Source organism: Podarcis cretensis (assembly GCF_951804945.1).
Source record: "Podarcis cretensis genome assembly, chromosome: 16".
Taxonomy (NCBI): Eukaryota; Metazoa; Chordata; class Lepidosauria; order Squamata; family Lacertidae; genus Podarcis; species Podarcis cretensis.
In genome coordinates this window covers 6,370,516-6,383,945 of record NC_137186.1, presented here as the reverse complement: position 1 = coordinate 6,383,945, position 13,430 = coordinate 6,370,516, and the positions used below count along the sequence as shown (strand labels likewise).

The window sequence follows — 13,430 nt, the reverse complement described above, 5'->3', positions numbered from 1 at the left end:
TTAACCATCACAAAAGAATGGCCAGGCTGCCCGGGTAATGCAACCAGTGACCCTTATCAGGTATCCTGGCAGACAGGATTTCTGCTGTAGACCGCCTCCTTCTGTGATGTATGTATGATGTTTTGGGAGGTGGTCTTGGGCTACAGGGTGGGCAATTTCAAGAGTCTATATAAGGGCTTGCACACCGTTGTTCAGGGTTCTCCTCCCTCCTGCGTGTGGTGAGTGGGGACCCTGTTGCAATAGTTCCTTGAATAAAGATCAGGCTTACTAGCTGCTTTGCTTCTCAATATCCTCTGGTTGGCCTCTGTTATTTCTTCTACTGATAGGGAACCCACTTAAGGACTCTGTATGGGCTCCGGAATACCCCATAAGGCAATAGGAGCAGTTTTTCTTATAACACTGTTGTTGTTAGGGGTCTTTTTTGGGAGAAAGAGCCAGGATACCCCTCAGCAAAATAGGAGACTGAGGATGGAAACTCCGTTCAAATAATCCTTCAATCAAAACTGAAACTTTGAGTACTCCCTCCAAAAAAAAAGTCTATCCAGAAATAAAATGGTCCATTCAGCAGCGAACACAAGATGCTGACTGACTTTTCAAGTGAATCTCAAACTTCCCTGGAGGAGTAAAAAATCTGATTAGGAAGGGATTTTCAAGCCCACGGCAAATCTTCAAAAAGATCATCAGTCTTGAGTTACCCTTATTTCTATAAACTAAAGAAGAGGAGCTTTGAGTGGATGACAGACCAGCTTTTGTTTTAAACAAGGATGACCAAAGCTAATGCGAATTCAATTATGTTTTAACTGTTTTAATTCTGAATTTTAAAGTGTGGTAACCTACCCTGGGGCCTGCTGGTGAAAGGCAGTTAATAAAGTTCATAGTGATAATAATCCATACTGTCAGGGATCTGTTGGCTGAGAAGGGGGGAGAGATAGGAATGTACAGGGAGCCACCTCCTTTAATGAGCAGCTGCACTTTATCCGAGAGAGAGGAGTAGGAGGGGCTGTCAGGAAACACAGAAACAGAGAGAAAGGAACAGCCTCCAACGCTTCGGTTTTTAAGTAAGGAGAGGAGGAAAAGGGGGGTGGCTCAGGAAGTTTCTATGCTGGAAAGGGAAAAGGCACAAGCCACTTCCGGCAACTGATAGAAACTGAGGAAGGCATGCTTTTAAGAGTTTCGGATTGTACATAGTTTTGGGACTTAATAAATCTTGTAAAAGCTGGCTGGAATCCTGGGTTGTTATCTCAGCTAGCACCCACATATCATCCTGACACTTACAATTATTATTTTTTTGCATGCAGCTGTACCTAATGTACACTGTCAGGGAACTGCCATCAGAGACAGAGGTGGAGGGAAGGCTCCAGAGCGATGCCGGAGAGGGTCCCAGCAGGGAGAGAGGCAGCCCAGCTGCTGGGGAAGGAAATCAAAGTAACACCAGGAGAGAAGGGGGGCAGATGGGGGAATCGGAGAAAAGGCTCCAGGACTCTTCACCGGAGACCAGTGGGGAGAGCACGAGTACTCCGCTGCCCACACCCTCCCTGCGCAGAAGACTTCCGTGCAGGGAGAGTAGGAGGAGACTTGGCGTCAAAGAACTTTTTTGCTGGAAGAAGTTTAAGAAACGCCCACTGACGGATTCTGCCAGCGACTGAGACAGCCACGCAGTGAAGGGCTGTCCAGACAGAAAGGGTTCAACCAGGCAACCAAGCCAAGAGTGGCGGCAACTTACACATGAGCAACCCCCTAGAACCATTACATACACACTTTGGCAAAGAACCACCCTGACAGAATGCATCACACATATATATTTCTTTAGGCACAGTTTCTCCTGATATACCATTTTCGTTTGAATGGAGAACTGCACCACAGAATTCGAGAAGGTGCCAATTTGGAAGGGCGGTTCTGCTTCCCATAGTATTTCGGGAAGGGCTAATGAAACAGCTTAGCAAGTCAAATGCAAGCTGATATGAATTTCCACCCCCTCGTCACAAATGCCTTCCCTTCCCCCAAACAGCGATATTCATTCCTTTCCCCGCAATGTTGTAAGCAGACAGCTTGGTCAGAATGCAACCACGAAAAGACGAAACTAGAATTCATGGGCAGTGGCACGATGCTTTTGATAGGATGATGCAAGAAAGACTGAGACTCGTATGAACCAGATGGTTGTATTAGCCTTGTTGACATGAGATGAGATTTAGCTAGGGGGAAACGTCCTCATTCTCCAGTCCAAAGTTCTGGTGCTCAGAGAATCAGCAGCGGTCTTGGACTCAGCGGTAAAAAATCAGCATTGCAGACTCCAGCAACTGTTTTGAAACACTCCAGGCAGTGTGGGTGCCGTAGCCGTCCCAGTCGAAGGCCGTGTAGTCGCCGCACTGCCGGCTTGATTCTGGAAAGTACCCTCCTCCACCGACACAGAACTGGAGACAGGAAATTTGGGAGAGTCTAGCTCGGAACTGGGAGTGGCCTTCATCATATTCGGCTTCGCCAGTGGGACAAAGCAGCTCCCAAACTTATCCTGCCTCTTTTATTATTATTTACCGCATTTTTCGCTCTATAAGACGCACCAGACCACAAGACGCACCTAGTTTTTGGAGGAGGAGGAAAATAAGGAAAAAAAATATTCTGAATCCCAGAAGCCAGAACAGCAAGAGGGATCGCTGCACAGCAAAAGCAGCGATCCCTCTTGCTGTTCTGGCTTCTGGGATAGCTGCGCAGCCTGCATTCGCTCCATAAGACGCACACACATTTCCCCTTACTTTTTAGGAGGGAAAAAGTGATTCTTATAGAGCAAAAAATACGGTATTTATCACACTTTTTTTTCCTGCAAAGTGGAAGGCGTGGTTTCCTCCCCCCCCCCCCATTTAATCCCCGCAACAACCCTGTGAGGTAGGTTAGTCTGAGAGGCAGCAACTACCCCCCACCCCCACCCCAAAAGGTAAAACCCAGTGATTTCCGTGGCTGAGCGGGGATTTGAACCACAGTCTCCCAGGTCCTAGTCCGACACTCTAACCGCTACACCACCCCGGGAGTGGATCTAAACACAGTGGGGAAACCACTATAAATACAGTGGTACCTGGGGTTACAGATGCTTCAGGTTACAGACACTTCAGGTTACAGTCTCCGCTAACCCAGAAATAGTACCTCGGGTTAAGAACTTTGCTTTAGGATGAGAACAGAAATCGCACGGTGGCAGCAGGAGGCCCCATTAGCTAAAGTGGTGCTTCTGGTTAAGAACAGTTTCAGGTTAAGAACGGATCTCCGGAACGAATTAAGTACTTAACCCGAGGTACCACTGTACTGCATTTTTTCGTTTATAACATGCCCCCAAGTATAAGATGCCCCACCCCCTATTTTGGGGACTCCAAATTGAGAAAATGGGGGGAGATTGTATCCATGTATAAGACAACCCACAATTATCAACATAATTTTAAATTTTAAAACACCTAGTCTTATACCCGGAAAAGTACGGTAAGCCAGAAATTATATTGTTTTAAATAAAAGGAGAAAAAATCCAAGGGGAAATCCAAGGGTGTAGGTAGTTGGCAGCAGCTCACCCCGGGTGTCATCCCTAAGAGGGGTGACAAAACCCCCCCTGAGCGGATCACACCCCGCCCCCCTGGGCACCGATTGCCCCCAATGGCTGCTGATTGCAGTGCCGCTTGCCCCCAATGGGCACCAAGGGCCCCCCTGGGCAGCTCCTCCACCCCCACCCCTCTAGGTGCCTGAGCAGCTAGCTCCGCCGCTGGGGAAATCTCGTTTTAAACTATTCCTTCTCCCTTCCGCCATCTGCTGTTGCATGTGTAAAACGCGTTCAGTTCCTTTTTTCTTTGCTAATGTAGCTGCTTTTGAATTCTGGTGCTGGAGGAGACTCTTGAGAGTCCCATGGACTGCAAGAAGATCAAACCGATCCATTCTGAAGGAAATCAGCCCTGAGTGCTCACTGGAAGGACAGATCCTGAAGCTGAGGCTCCAAGACTTTGGCCACCTCATGAGAAGAGAAGACTCCTTGGAAAAGACCCTGATGTTGAGAAAGATGGAGGGCACAAGGAGAAGGGGGCGACAGAGGACGAGATGGTGGGACAGTGTTCTCGAAGCTACAAACATGAGTTTGACCAAACTGCGGGAGGCAGTGGAAGACAGGAGGGCCGGGCGTGCTCTGGTCCAGGGGGTCACGAAGAGGCGGACACGACTAAACAACAACAATAATGTAGCTGAGTCCTGGCTCTCTTTCCACCAACTTACAACTCACCGTTTCTGTATTACAGCCGGTGGCTTTGATCCCAGCACAGAGCGCCATGGCAGCTTTCTCGTGGTTGAAGACCCGGAACTGTATGTAGCCAGCGACAAATTCACCTGGAAAGACAGAGAGGCGGGGAGGGAGAACACAGTCTTGGTGGCTGATAGCAATTGACAGCTTTCTCCTCCTCCGTGAATTTGTGTAATCCTCTTTGAAAGGCATGGGGACAAAGCTCACGTCCATAAAATGGATGATGCACATTCAACTTACCTTTAAAGCACAGAGCTCTGCCCCCCAAAGAATCCTGTGGGTTCTAACTTACCCCTCCCCAAGCTACAATTCCCTTAACAAACTAAAGTTCCCAGGATCCTTGTAGGAAAATCCATGTGGGTGTATCTTCAGACCGGAATGGACTTGCCTCTGGAATTTGGAGAGTAATAGAACGCCGTCTGCTGTGCATTTCCGGTGTCATAGACGACAGGGACAATGGGGCCATTATTACCTGGGCAGCTGCCGAGCCCAAACTTGACTGGGTATTGCTGGAAAGAAGAACAAATGGGAAATAAACCAGAGAGAGAGAGAGAGAGAGAGAGAGAGAGAGAGAGAGAGAGAGAGACCTTGGCCTGTTCAACTTAGAAGCATACAAGCCTGAGCATCAAATTTGTTTAAAAAGAATATACAGTGGTACCTCGAGTTAAGTACTTAATTCGTTCCAGAGGTCCGTTCTTAACCTGAAACTGTTCTTAACCTGAGGCACCACTTTAGCTAATGGGGCCTCCTGCTGCTGCCGCACCACCGGAGCACAATTTCTGTTCTCATCCTGAAGCAAAGTTCTTAACCTGAAGCACTATTTCTGGGTTAGCGGAGTCTATAACCTGAAGCGTATGTAACCCGAGGTACCACTGTAATTGCATCATCCTCCCTGTGTCCTTGCTTATTTACTTATTAATTTGATCACATTTAAGGACATAAGAAAAGCCTGCTGGATCAGACCAATGGCCCATCTAGTCTAGTATTCTATTCTCTCATTGGTCAACCCAATGCCCCAATGGGAAACCCTCAAGGAGGGCCAGGGCACAAGAGATATTCTCCCCTTCTCCGGTTTCCAACAACTAGCATTCAGAAGCATCTACAGCCTCCAGACAGAGGTGAAGCTAGCTGCTCCGACACCCAGAGCGGCGCTCATGCTGTACACCCGGGGGTTGGGCCATGGGGGCATGGCAAGCATCTCTTTCCCATGTTTTCCCTAATGAAGTCATAACAGAGGGCAGAGTGAAGTTGCGTGGCGAGTTCCCGCCCCCCACCAGGATAAATAAAGACACGAGACACCATAATTAAGGTTAATTGGGCGAATTAGGCCACAACTTTATTGAATTCAGGAATGAGAGGCATTGGCTTAGGCATTGGTCCTATCGACTATCCGGCTCCAGCCCATTTGCTGGAGACACGGGGAAGGGTTAACACTTTATCGGGGGAGTCTCCTGCCGAGGCACGTCGACTAGGAGCTCCCCCGGGTTACCGCTCTGGGGCGTGCCTTTGGCCCACACCTCCATAGGCGTTCGGACAGGGCCACGCCCCCCGGAGTCCTTTAACGGACCACCCTTCGCTCGCTGGGGGGAGGTGATGGCGTTCCTCCCCCCACACACATCCTCTTAACCCCTTCTTACCAATGCCTACCGCCAATGCCGAAAAGTTGTGACGAGTTGCTATGAGGTAGGCGAAAAACCAAAAGGCTACAAATTGCCAATTGGGAAAAATTCCTACCTTTCCTACCTTTCGGCGACAGACCAAAGTCCATAGCAAAGTCAAAGACCTACCTAAGCCTAGTTAAAGGGAGGGAGGGTGGGAAAACATGGGGGCGAGCCGGCGAAAAGAGGGCGAGCCCCCTCTGCGCCGGCCCTAAATAGGGCAGACCCAGCCGGGATTCCCCTGTTCTCGCGGGGGCTGAAACCAGCCCCCGCTCACGTGGGGGTGGGCGTGAAGCCCGCAACCCTACCTCCTGGGCAGGCCGGAAGTGGCTTTGTGATGTGATGGGAACCTGGACCTCTGAGATCTACATCTGAGGCTTTCGGGTATTTGGAAATCTCCTGCTCTCCAACACACATCGCCACCTCCTTGTGAGAGGTCCAGGCTAACTGAGGCACTAAATATTGACTGTCCATTCAGCCACATCAGTTACCTGATAAAGCCCGTGAAGGTTCCCTCCTTCTACAGACAAGAACCCGGTCTCGGTGTGATACCTCAAGAAGGCAGAGTCACGCCATTCCCTCATGGGGGTGTTGTTTGGGACATGCCAGATGGCCATATCCCGTGCTTGGAGGTCAGAGTAGCCTGGATTCTGTAAAATATTAAAAGAGGGTAGGGGAAAACACCTATATATTTAGTCAGGGCCTTATTCTGCAATCAGAGTGCCTCGGTGGCGGATTCATAATGGACCATCCACACAAGACTCTGCTTTAATACCGTATTTTTCGCTCTATAGGACACACCTGACCATAAGACGCACCTAGTTTTAGAGGGGGAGAACAAGGTGGGAAAATTCTCTCCCTCTCTCCGCAGCGCCTCTTCAGTGAAGCAGCAGGAGAAACGGAGGCTTTGTGTTGCTTTCGCTGAAGCCATGGAGCCTGCATTTGCTCCATAAGACGCACACACATTTCCCCTTAATTTTTGGAGGGGAAAACGTGTGTCTTATAGAGCGAAAAATACGGTAGTTGTTCTGTGATGCTTCCACAAGGTTAACACATTGCTGCCATCTAGAGGGACGACTCCATAACGCAACCAAAGTGGAATGAAAAGTTAGGCAGGAAGTTATAGGGCAGGGGTCAGCAACCTAAGGCCCATGGGCTGGAAGCAGCCCACGGAGGTCATTTGACCTGTCCACAAGCCCCCCCCCCAACTGAGCTAGCCAGCGTGACTAAGCTGCTTCTGGCACAACAGAACACCGTGAAGGAAACCAGAGCACATGGAAATGCTATTTACCTTCCAGCCACAGCGGTACCTATTTATCTGCTTGCACTGTGTGCTTTCGAACTGCTAGGTTGGCAGGAGTTCGGACCGAGCAACAGGAGCTCACCCCGTTGCAGGGATTCAAACCGCCGACCTTCTGATTGGCAAGCCCAAGAGGCTCAGTGGTTAGACCACAGCGCCACCCACGTCCTCAAGAAACTCAAGAAAGGTAACAGAGCCTCACCTTATAGTCATCACACGTTGAGCCCACAGCTGTCCCAAAGGTGTTGTTATTGGACCAGTTGCCTTCTCCACTTGGGTAATTGGCAGTGTTCCCTTGTTGACTAGACCAGCGATCTCCCAGGGTGCACTTCCCATAAATGTTGTTCTCGTGGATGCTGGCCACCAGCGTCCAGCCGCCTCCATTGGTGGACATGTCGCAGAAGGTTTGGTAGATCTCACCATCCTCCGTGCTCAGGAAATACAACCCATCTGCCGATGAGCCAAACAAGCTATCATTATGACCCTCTCTCCGTTGGCGGCATTGACTCTGATCACGTTTTGTAATCCTTGCCACATCTCAGGTGTGGAGAGTCCTCCCCTCCCTTCGGGAACTCCACAGATAAGAATTAACGAGCATTTGATATATTTATGGTCCTTTTATTACAGCATCATGTCGCAAGCACAAATATACAGCTCTTCACAAGGAGGGTAGCTGGCTACTCTAAATCCTTCCTCCGACCCTCTGCCTCTTTTGCTCCCTGATACGTTCGGACCTCCGAGTCCATGGTGAGGGCAGTGTCCCCCACACTCTCAAGTGGCGTCTCAGCTAGCTGCACCCTCCCTTCTGTCTCCCTTGTCATTATCTCGTAACTAGGTAGCTCCTCCCTAAGCTGTTCAGCTCCTGTCTCTTTCTGTTTCTGAACAGGTTGTGGACGGAGGGAGGCGACTCTTCCCCCTACAGCTCTCCATCAGAGAGAAGCTGGTCTGCCATAGAATGCAGTCCCCAGTTCTCGTTTTCAGACCATTCCCTGACACCGCGGTGAGCATAGAATCATAGAATTGTAGAGTCGGAAGGGACGTAAAGGGGCATTTGGTCGAACCCCCTTGAGATGCCTACGAAGAGCCCCTGATCGGGCGTGTCTCCTTCCTGGCTTACCTACCTGGAGCTCCTTCCAGAGCCGTTTTGATTTCCTTGCAGCTCCGAGGGAGGGTCTGGAGGAGGTTTGGGACCAGGCCCTGCTGGTTCTGGAGGCAACTGGCATCTTCCCATTTGACCATCAGCGTGAGGATGTCTCTTTTCAAGGAGGCGATGCAACCGTCCGTGTCTGCGCAGAAGGGCCTCCTTATTAGACTCAGGAGAGGAAAGGTGGAGTGCATTTATTGGGGAAAGAGGTGGGAATGTGTTTTGTGGACCTCTCAATCTACAGTCATACCTCCTGTTATGATAGCTTCAGGTTGCGCGATTTCAGGTTGTGTCCCACGGCGACCCAGAAGTAATGGAACGGGTTACTTCCCAGTTTCGCCGCTCACGCATGCGCAGATGCGCAAAATGATGTCATGCGCAGAAGTGGCGAATCACGACCCGTGCATGTGCAGGCGCAGGTTGCGTTCTGTTCAGGTTGCAAATGGGCCTCTGGAACAGATCCCATTCGCAACCAGAGGTGCCACTGTAAAGTCTTCTGGACGGTCTTATTTCATGCCATCACCATGATAAATTCTCATAATCCTGCCCCACATTCCCACCCAGCTGCCAAACACCGCCTCAGTTTAGGATGTCTGATGAAGATGAGGATCAGACACTGGGACTGCTATGCCTAAAGAACCGCTTTCCCCCTTAAAACCGTCTGAGGATCTTCTTTGTGTCCTACCTTCAAGGGAGGTCCAGGGGTTGGCGGTAAGAGAACAGGGCCTTCCCTGTAGTAGCCGTGCTGTTAAGGGAATGTTTCCCCTGGCAATTTGACTGGCACTGATTTCGTCATCATTTCAGTACCAGGCAAAATCATTTTTCTGTTTTTCTAAGCAGTTGGGTAGCACCAATGATGTTATGCGACACTGTTAAAACTCCTTTCTATTTATTTTATTATTTTATTTCTTACCTTGATTGTAAATTGATTTGAGGCTTTTTTTAAATCTCCCTAGATAGAGCCATAGGACTGGAAAATCCAGGACTTTGCACGGCAGAAATTTCAATAAAACAATGAACAGAAGGGTGGTGATACAATGGCTACTGCAATTGACACATGTAATAGGTTTTCTTCCAAAAGAAAAGAAATGAGCACTGACCCACTGATATATTACAAGTGAGCTCTTTACTCAATACGTTTGCAATTGTTTAAGATAAAACCTATTTGGAAGAGAAACTACTTTTGCCATTTTTCTGGACGTTTATTGTTTGTTTACAGATAGTTGCTTTGGTGATATTGTCTTGTGAAGATGTCGGCAGCCTTTCAAAATGTCTGGGAAAACTTGGGGAAAATGTGCAAGCAGGGTTTTTTTGCTGAAATGTTTAAGAAATTGCTACAAAACTGTTAGGGGGGGTTGCGAGAACTTTGGTCAATAAACTTTGGCACTGGTGGAGGCATTCTATGTCTTGCGTATGTGTGAGAGAGAAAGAGAGAGAAAGAAAGAAAAGGGGAACTGGGGTGGAGAAGGAAATATGTTTTTGTCCTTTTGGAGGGCAGCTGTTTGTGAGAGAGTGGTCTTGAAACATAAGGTAGTGTGGCCCTTTGGTTGGTTCAGAAGCGGAGAAGGAAAGAAAATGTCAGTGTGGTTTTAAGGAGGGAAATTGAGGCAATAAAAGCTTTACAAAACATTATGTAGCTAGTTCTCCCCTCTTCCCCTATGAACATACATAGACTTACCACACTCCAAACCATTTGGGAAGACAATCACACAAAGCAGAATGGCCACAAGCGCCTTCATTCTTCTGAGTGGGAGGGATCAATTTTATTTCGTGAGAATCACTCTTCACCACCTACAAAAAAAAAGTCTCTCAGGCAGAAATCCACATGAATCTGACCTTTGAAGAGTTTGTAAGTAAAATATTTTTAACTTACTGAATGTGCAGTCTTTTTCTATGCTGGGGGAAGAGGGAAACTCTGGTACTGACTTTAAAGGGCACATTTTAAGGGTCTAGCAGCCTTTACCTCCACACTTTGCTGAATATTTTGTGACTATAAATCTCTGCTGAGGTTCTCTCACCAAAGAGTACCAAAGTACTCTTTGCATCCCAACAAAAACTGCAATGTCAGCAATTCCAATTTCCTGATTCAGTCCACAATCCAAGGAAAACACACCATATTTACACTTTCTGAAAAAATATGTGAACCAAAGTACAGCCATCCTTTTAAACTGGCACTGAATTTTGCAACGAAGTCCTCCAGCCAACAAGTGTACAGTATATACAAATAGATTGCATATACTATTGTGAAGTGTGCATAAAGATAAATACACCTGTGACTATTGCATGCAAAAAAATACATTATATTACAGGAAACAACTTTGTAAAAATGTGTCTGTTGGACATATCCATATGAATGAGGATATTAGGAGAAATTTGCACTAAAATGCTGATAAATTTTCATGAGCACATTTTTAAATTTGAGGAAATTTGGTGAACCAAACTTAGGGTTGAAAACACCAGGAACAGTTTCACCCAGTCCTGCTCCTGGGTGATTGGAGGTTGCACAAAAATGCTTTCAGACTTTATTTTGGAGCTGCAAGCCTCCTCCACCCGCCCACCCCTGCTTGAAATTTCTTTGTTCCAGTTGCAAAAGCGGAACTGTCCCCAAGGCCATGAGAAATGCCTGTCAAATAAATCTGAGGGAAAGAGAACAGACTGACATGGGGAGGGGTAAGTTTATTACAAAGCCAGGCCAATATTCTAGAGGACAGTGAGAAGGGGAGAATTTTCAAGGCAAGCAAAATATTGCGGTGGGTGTGGCATAGACCACCCCTTCAGCCAGACAGGATGGCTGGACTGTTGCAACTAGTCTCCAGACCACAGAGTCTTGTGCCTCCTTCCCAAAGCCTGGCATATTACCAAGGTCTGCCCCTAAAGAGAGGGCTTTCTCCAGTGACAACCCCTAATCTGCAGAATTCCCTCCCCACAGAGGTCTATTCCAAAGCTTCAAAATGTAGTTTCTGTCATGTCATTAAGACCCACCTCTTTATCCTGGCCCTTGACACCACATGTATCTGTATATACCGTATTTTTTGCTCTATAAGACTCACTTTTTCCCTCCTAAAAAGTAAGGGGAAATGTGTATGTGTCTTATGGAGCGAATGCAGGCTGCGCAGCTATCCCAGAAGCCAGAACAGCAAGAGGGATTGCTGCTTTCATTGCGCAGCAATCCCTTTTGCTGTTCTGGCTTCTGAGATTCAGAATACTTTTTTTCTTATTTTCCTCCTCCAAAAACTAGGTGCATCTTGTGGTCTGGTGCGTCTTATAGAGCAAAAAATACGGTATTTTAGATTTCACCCTATTTTTTTGGACCGTAATTCGCATTAAACTGGTGTTGTCATTCTTGTTGTTCTTGTCATTTTACGCTGCCAGCACCCACACTGGAACCTTAAGGTGAAGGGTAGGTAAGGAATCCAATTAATGATAATGAATTAATTAATTAATAGCTCACCCTTTCAGCAGCTCAGCTCGTTTGGAGTTTCTAAACTGCAGCTTTCAGCGGCGGCCGTGGAAATGGAAGGAAAGGCGCTGGCGTTCTGCCAACTGCCCTCTGCTTTAGACAAACGGACCTTAGTCGAGGATGAGGAAATCTAAGCAGGTGACCAGCAGTGACCTGGGCTTCTTGGCACACACAGGGCAGGAGGGCAGTGGATTGACTGCAGACGGGATCATTCTTTCTTTATTTGTATTTTTCCTTCAAGTATTCCTTCCAGGGCTTACCATCTGCAAATTCTGCTACCAATCTTTCCAACCCAGTGGTCCTCAAAGAGGATGGTACAGACCCCTGGGGGGGGGGATGAGACTACCTGGTGGTGCTGAGAGCTAAGAAGGGGGCACAGGGGCACTGGAGGTGTAAATGTCTATCAGAATTTGAAAACCTCATATCAGTGGGCCACGTTCATCATTTTTTGTTCAACTGATTAAACTGATTAGTTGGATTTTGAATAAACATGCAATTAATTGTTACTGTTTTGAATTTTATTGCTTTGCTTCTAGTGGGCTGTGGAAGCCACTATTCTAAATAATGCTTCTTATAGCACAAAAGTAAAGGGACCCCTGACCGTTAGGTCCAGTCGTGACCGACTCTGGGGTTGTGGCGCTCATCTCACTTTACTGGCCGAAGGAGCCGGCATACAGCTTCTGGGTCATGTGGCCAGCATACTAAGCCACTTCTGGCAAACCAGAGCAGCGCACAGAAACGCCGTTTACCTTCCCGCTGGAGCGGTACCTATTTATCTACTTGAACTTTTTTTTTTAATAATTTTTATTCATTTTTCAAACACATAATAAAAGCAAAGCACAAAACAGAAAGTCAAAACACAAAACAAAAACATACAAAACATTTAAACAAATATAACTTCAAAATTGTATTTTCATACCCTTCTTTCCTTCGACTTCCCCATACCTCCCCATCCCTGCATCCTTGTTTTATGATTCTTTAGCAACCCTTTGGTCAATTTATCCTGATTCCCTTTCATTAAATTTCCTTTAGTTTTTTGGTTACAGCTGTAATTCTCTGTTTCTTACCCCTTGACATCTTAGCATTCCTCAATTTTGCAACAGTTTTTAAGGTATATTTTAAATTTCTTCCAGTCCTCTTCCACTGTCTCCTTCCCCTGGTCACGGATTCTGCCCGTCATCTCAGCCAGTCCCATAAAGTCCATCATCTTTGTTTGCCATTCTTCCAGAGTAGGTAGTTCTTGCATCTTCCAATACTTCGCCAGTAGAATTCTTGCTGCTGTGGTAGCATACATAAAGAAAATCCTATCCTTCTTTAACACCAATTGGCCAACCATGCCCAAGAGAAAAGCCTCTGGTTTCTTAGGAAAAGTCCACTTAAGGACTTTCTTAATTTCATTATAGATCATTTCCCAGAAAGCTTTAATCTTCGGGCAGGTCCACCAAAGGTGATAAAAAGTACCTTCAGTCTCATTACATTTCCAACATTTATTATTTGGCAAATGATAGATTTTTGCAAGCTTGACTGGGGTCATGTACCACCGATAGATGATTTTCATTATGTTTTCTTTTAAAGCATTACATGCAGTAAATTTAATACCGGTAGTC

At 47.0% G+C, this 13,430-nt stretch overlaps 1 protein-coding gene across 4 annotated transcripts; it reads right to left on the bottom strand.

Moving 5' to 3' along the window:
* Positions 1 to 2,143: 2,143 nt before the first annotated feature.
* LOC307205665 (intelectin-like protein) lies at positions 2,144 to 11,942 on the bottom strand. Of its 4 annotated transcripts, none has more exons than XM_079958354.1 (8): positions 11,815 to 11,940; positions 10,042 to 10,154; positions 8,341 to 8,505; positions 7,422 to 7,669; positions 6,411 to 6,569; positions 4,650 to 4,770; positions 4,244 to 4,347; positions 2,144 to 2,411 (listed from the first exon to the last, which is right to left on the bottom strand). In XM_079958354.1, exons 2-8 carry the CDS (start codon positions 10,100 to 10,102, stop codon positions 2,262 to 2,264), a joined length of 1,008 nt encoding a protein of 335 aa, XP_079814480.1. In that variant the 5' UTR covers positions 10,103 to 10,154; positions 11,815 to 11,940; the 3' UTR covers positions 2,144 to 2,261. The 4 variants fall into 4 exon arrangements, with proteins under 4 accessions (XP_079814480.1, XP_079814482.1, XP_079814481.1 ...); XM_079958356.1 differs by having other exon boundaries at positions 10,054 to 10,154; XM_079958355.1 differs by lacking the exon at positions 11,815 to 11,940 and adding an exon at positions 10,237 to 10,354.
* Positions 11,943 to 13,430: the final 1,488 nt, after the last annotated feature.

Excerpts from the sequence above, each read along its gene's own strand:
- LOC307205665 (XM_079958354.1), bottom strand. The coding sequence starts at position 10,102 with ATGAAGGCGCTTGTGGCCATTCTGCTTTGTGTGATTGTCTTCCCAAAT. Across the intron at positions 7,670-8,340 it reads GGCTCTGGAAGGAGCTCCAG|ATGGGTTGTATTTCCTGAGC; the intron begins GTAGGTAAGCCA and ends GCTCATCGGCAG. Across the intron at positions 4,348-4,649 it reads TTACTCTCCAAATTCCAGAG|GTGAATTTGTCGCTGGCTAC; the intron begins GCAAGTCCATTC and ends CTGTCTTTCCAG.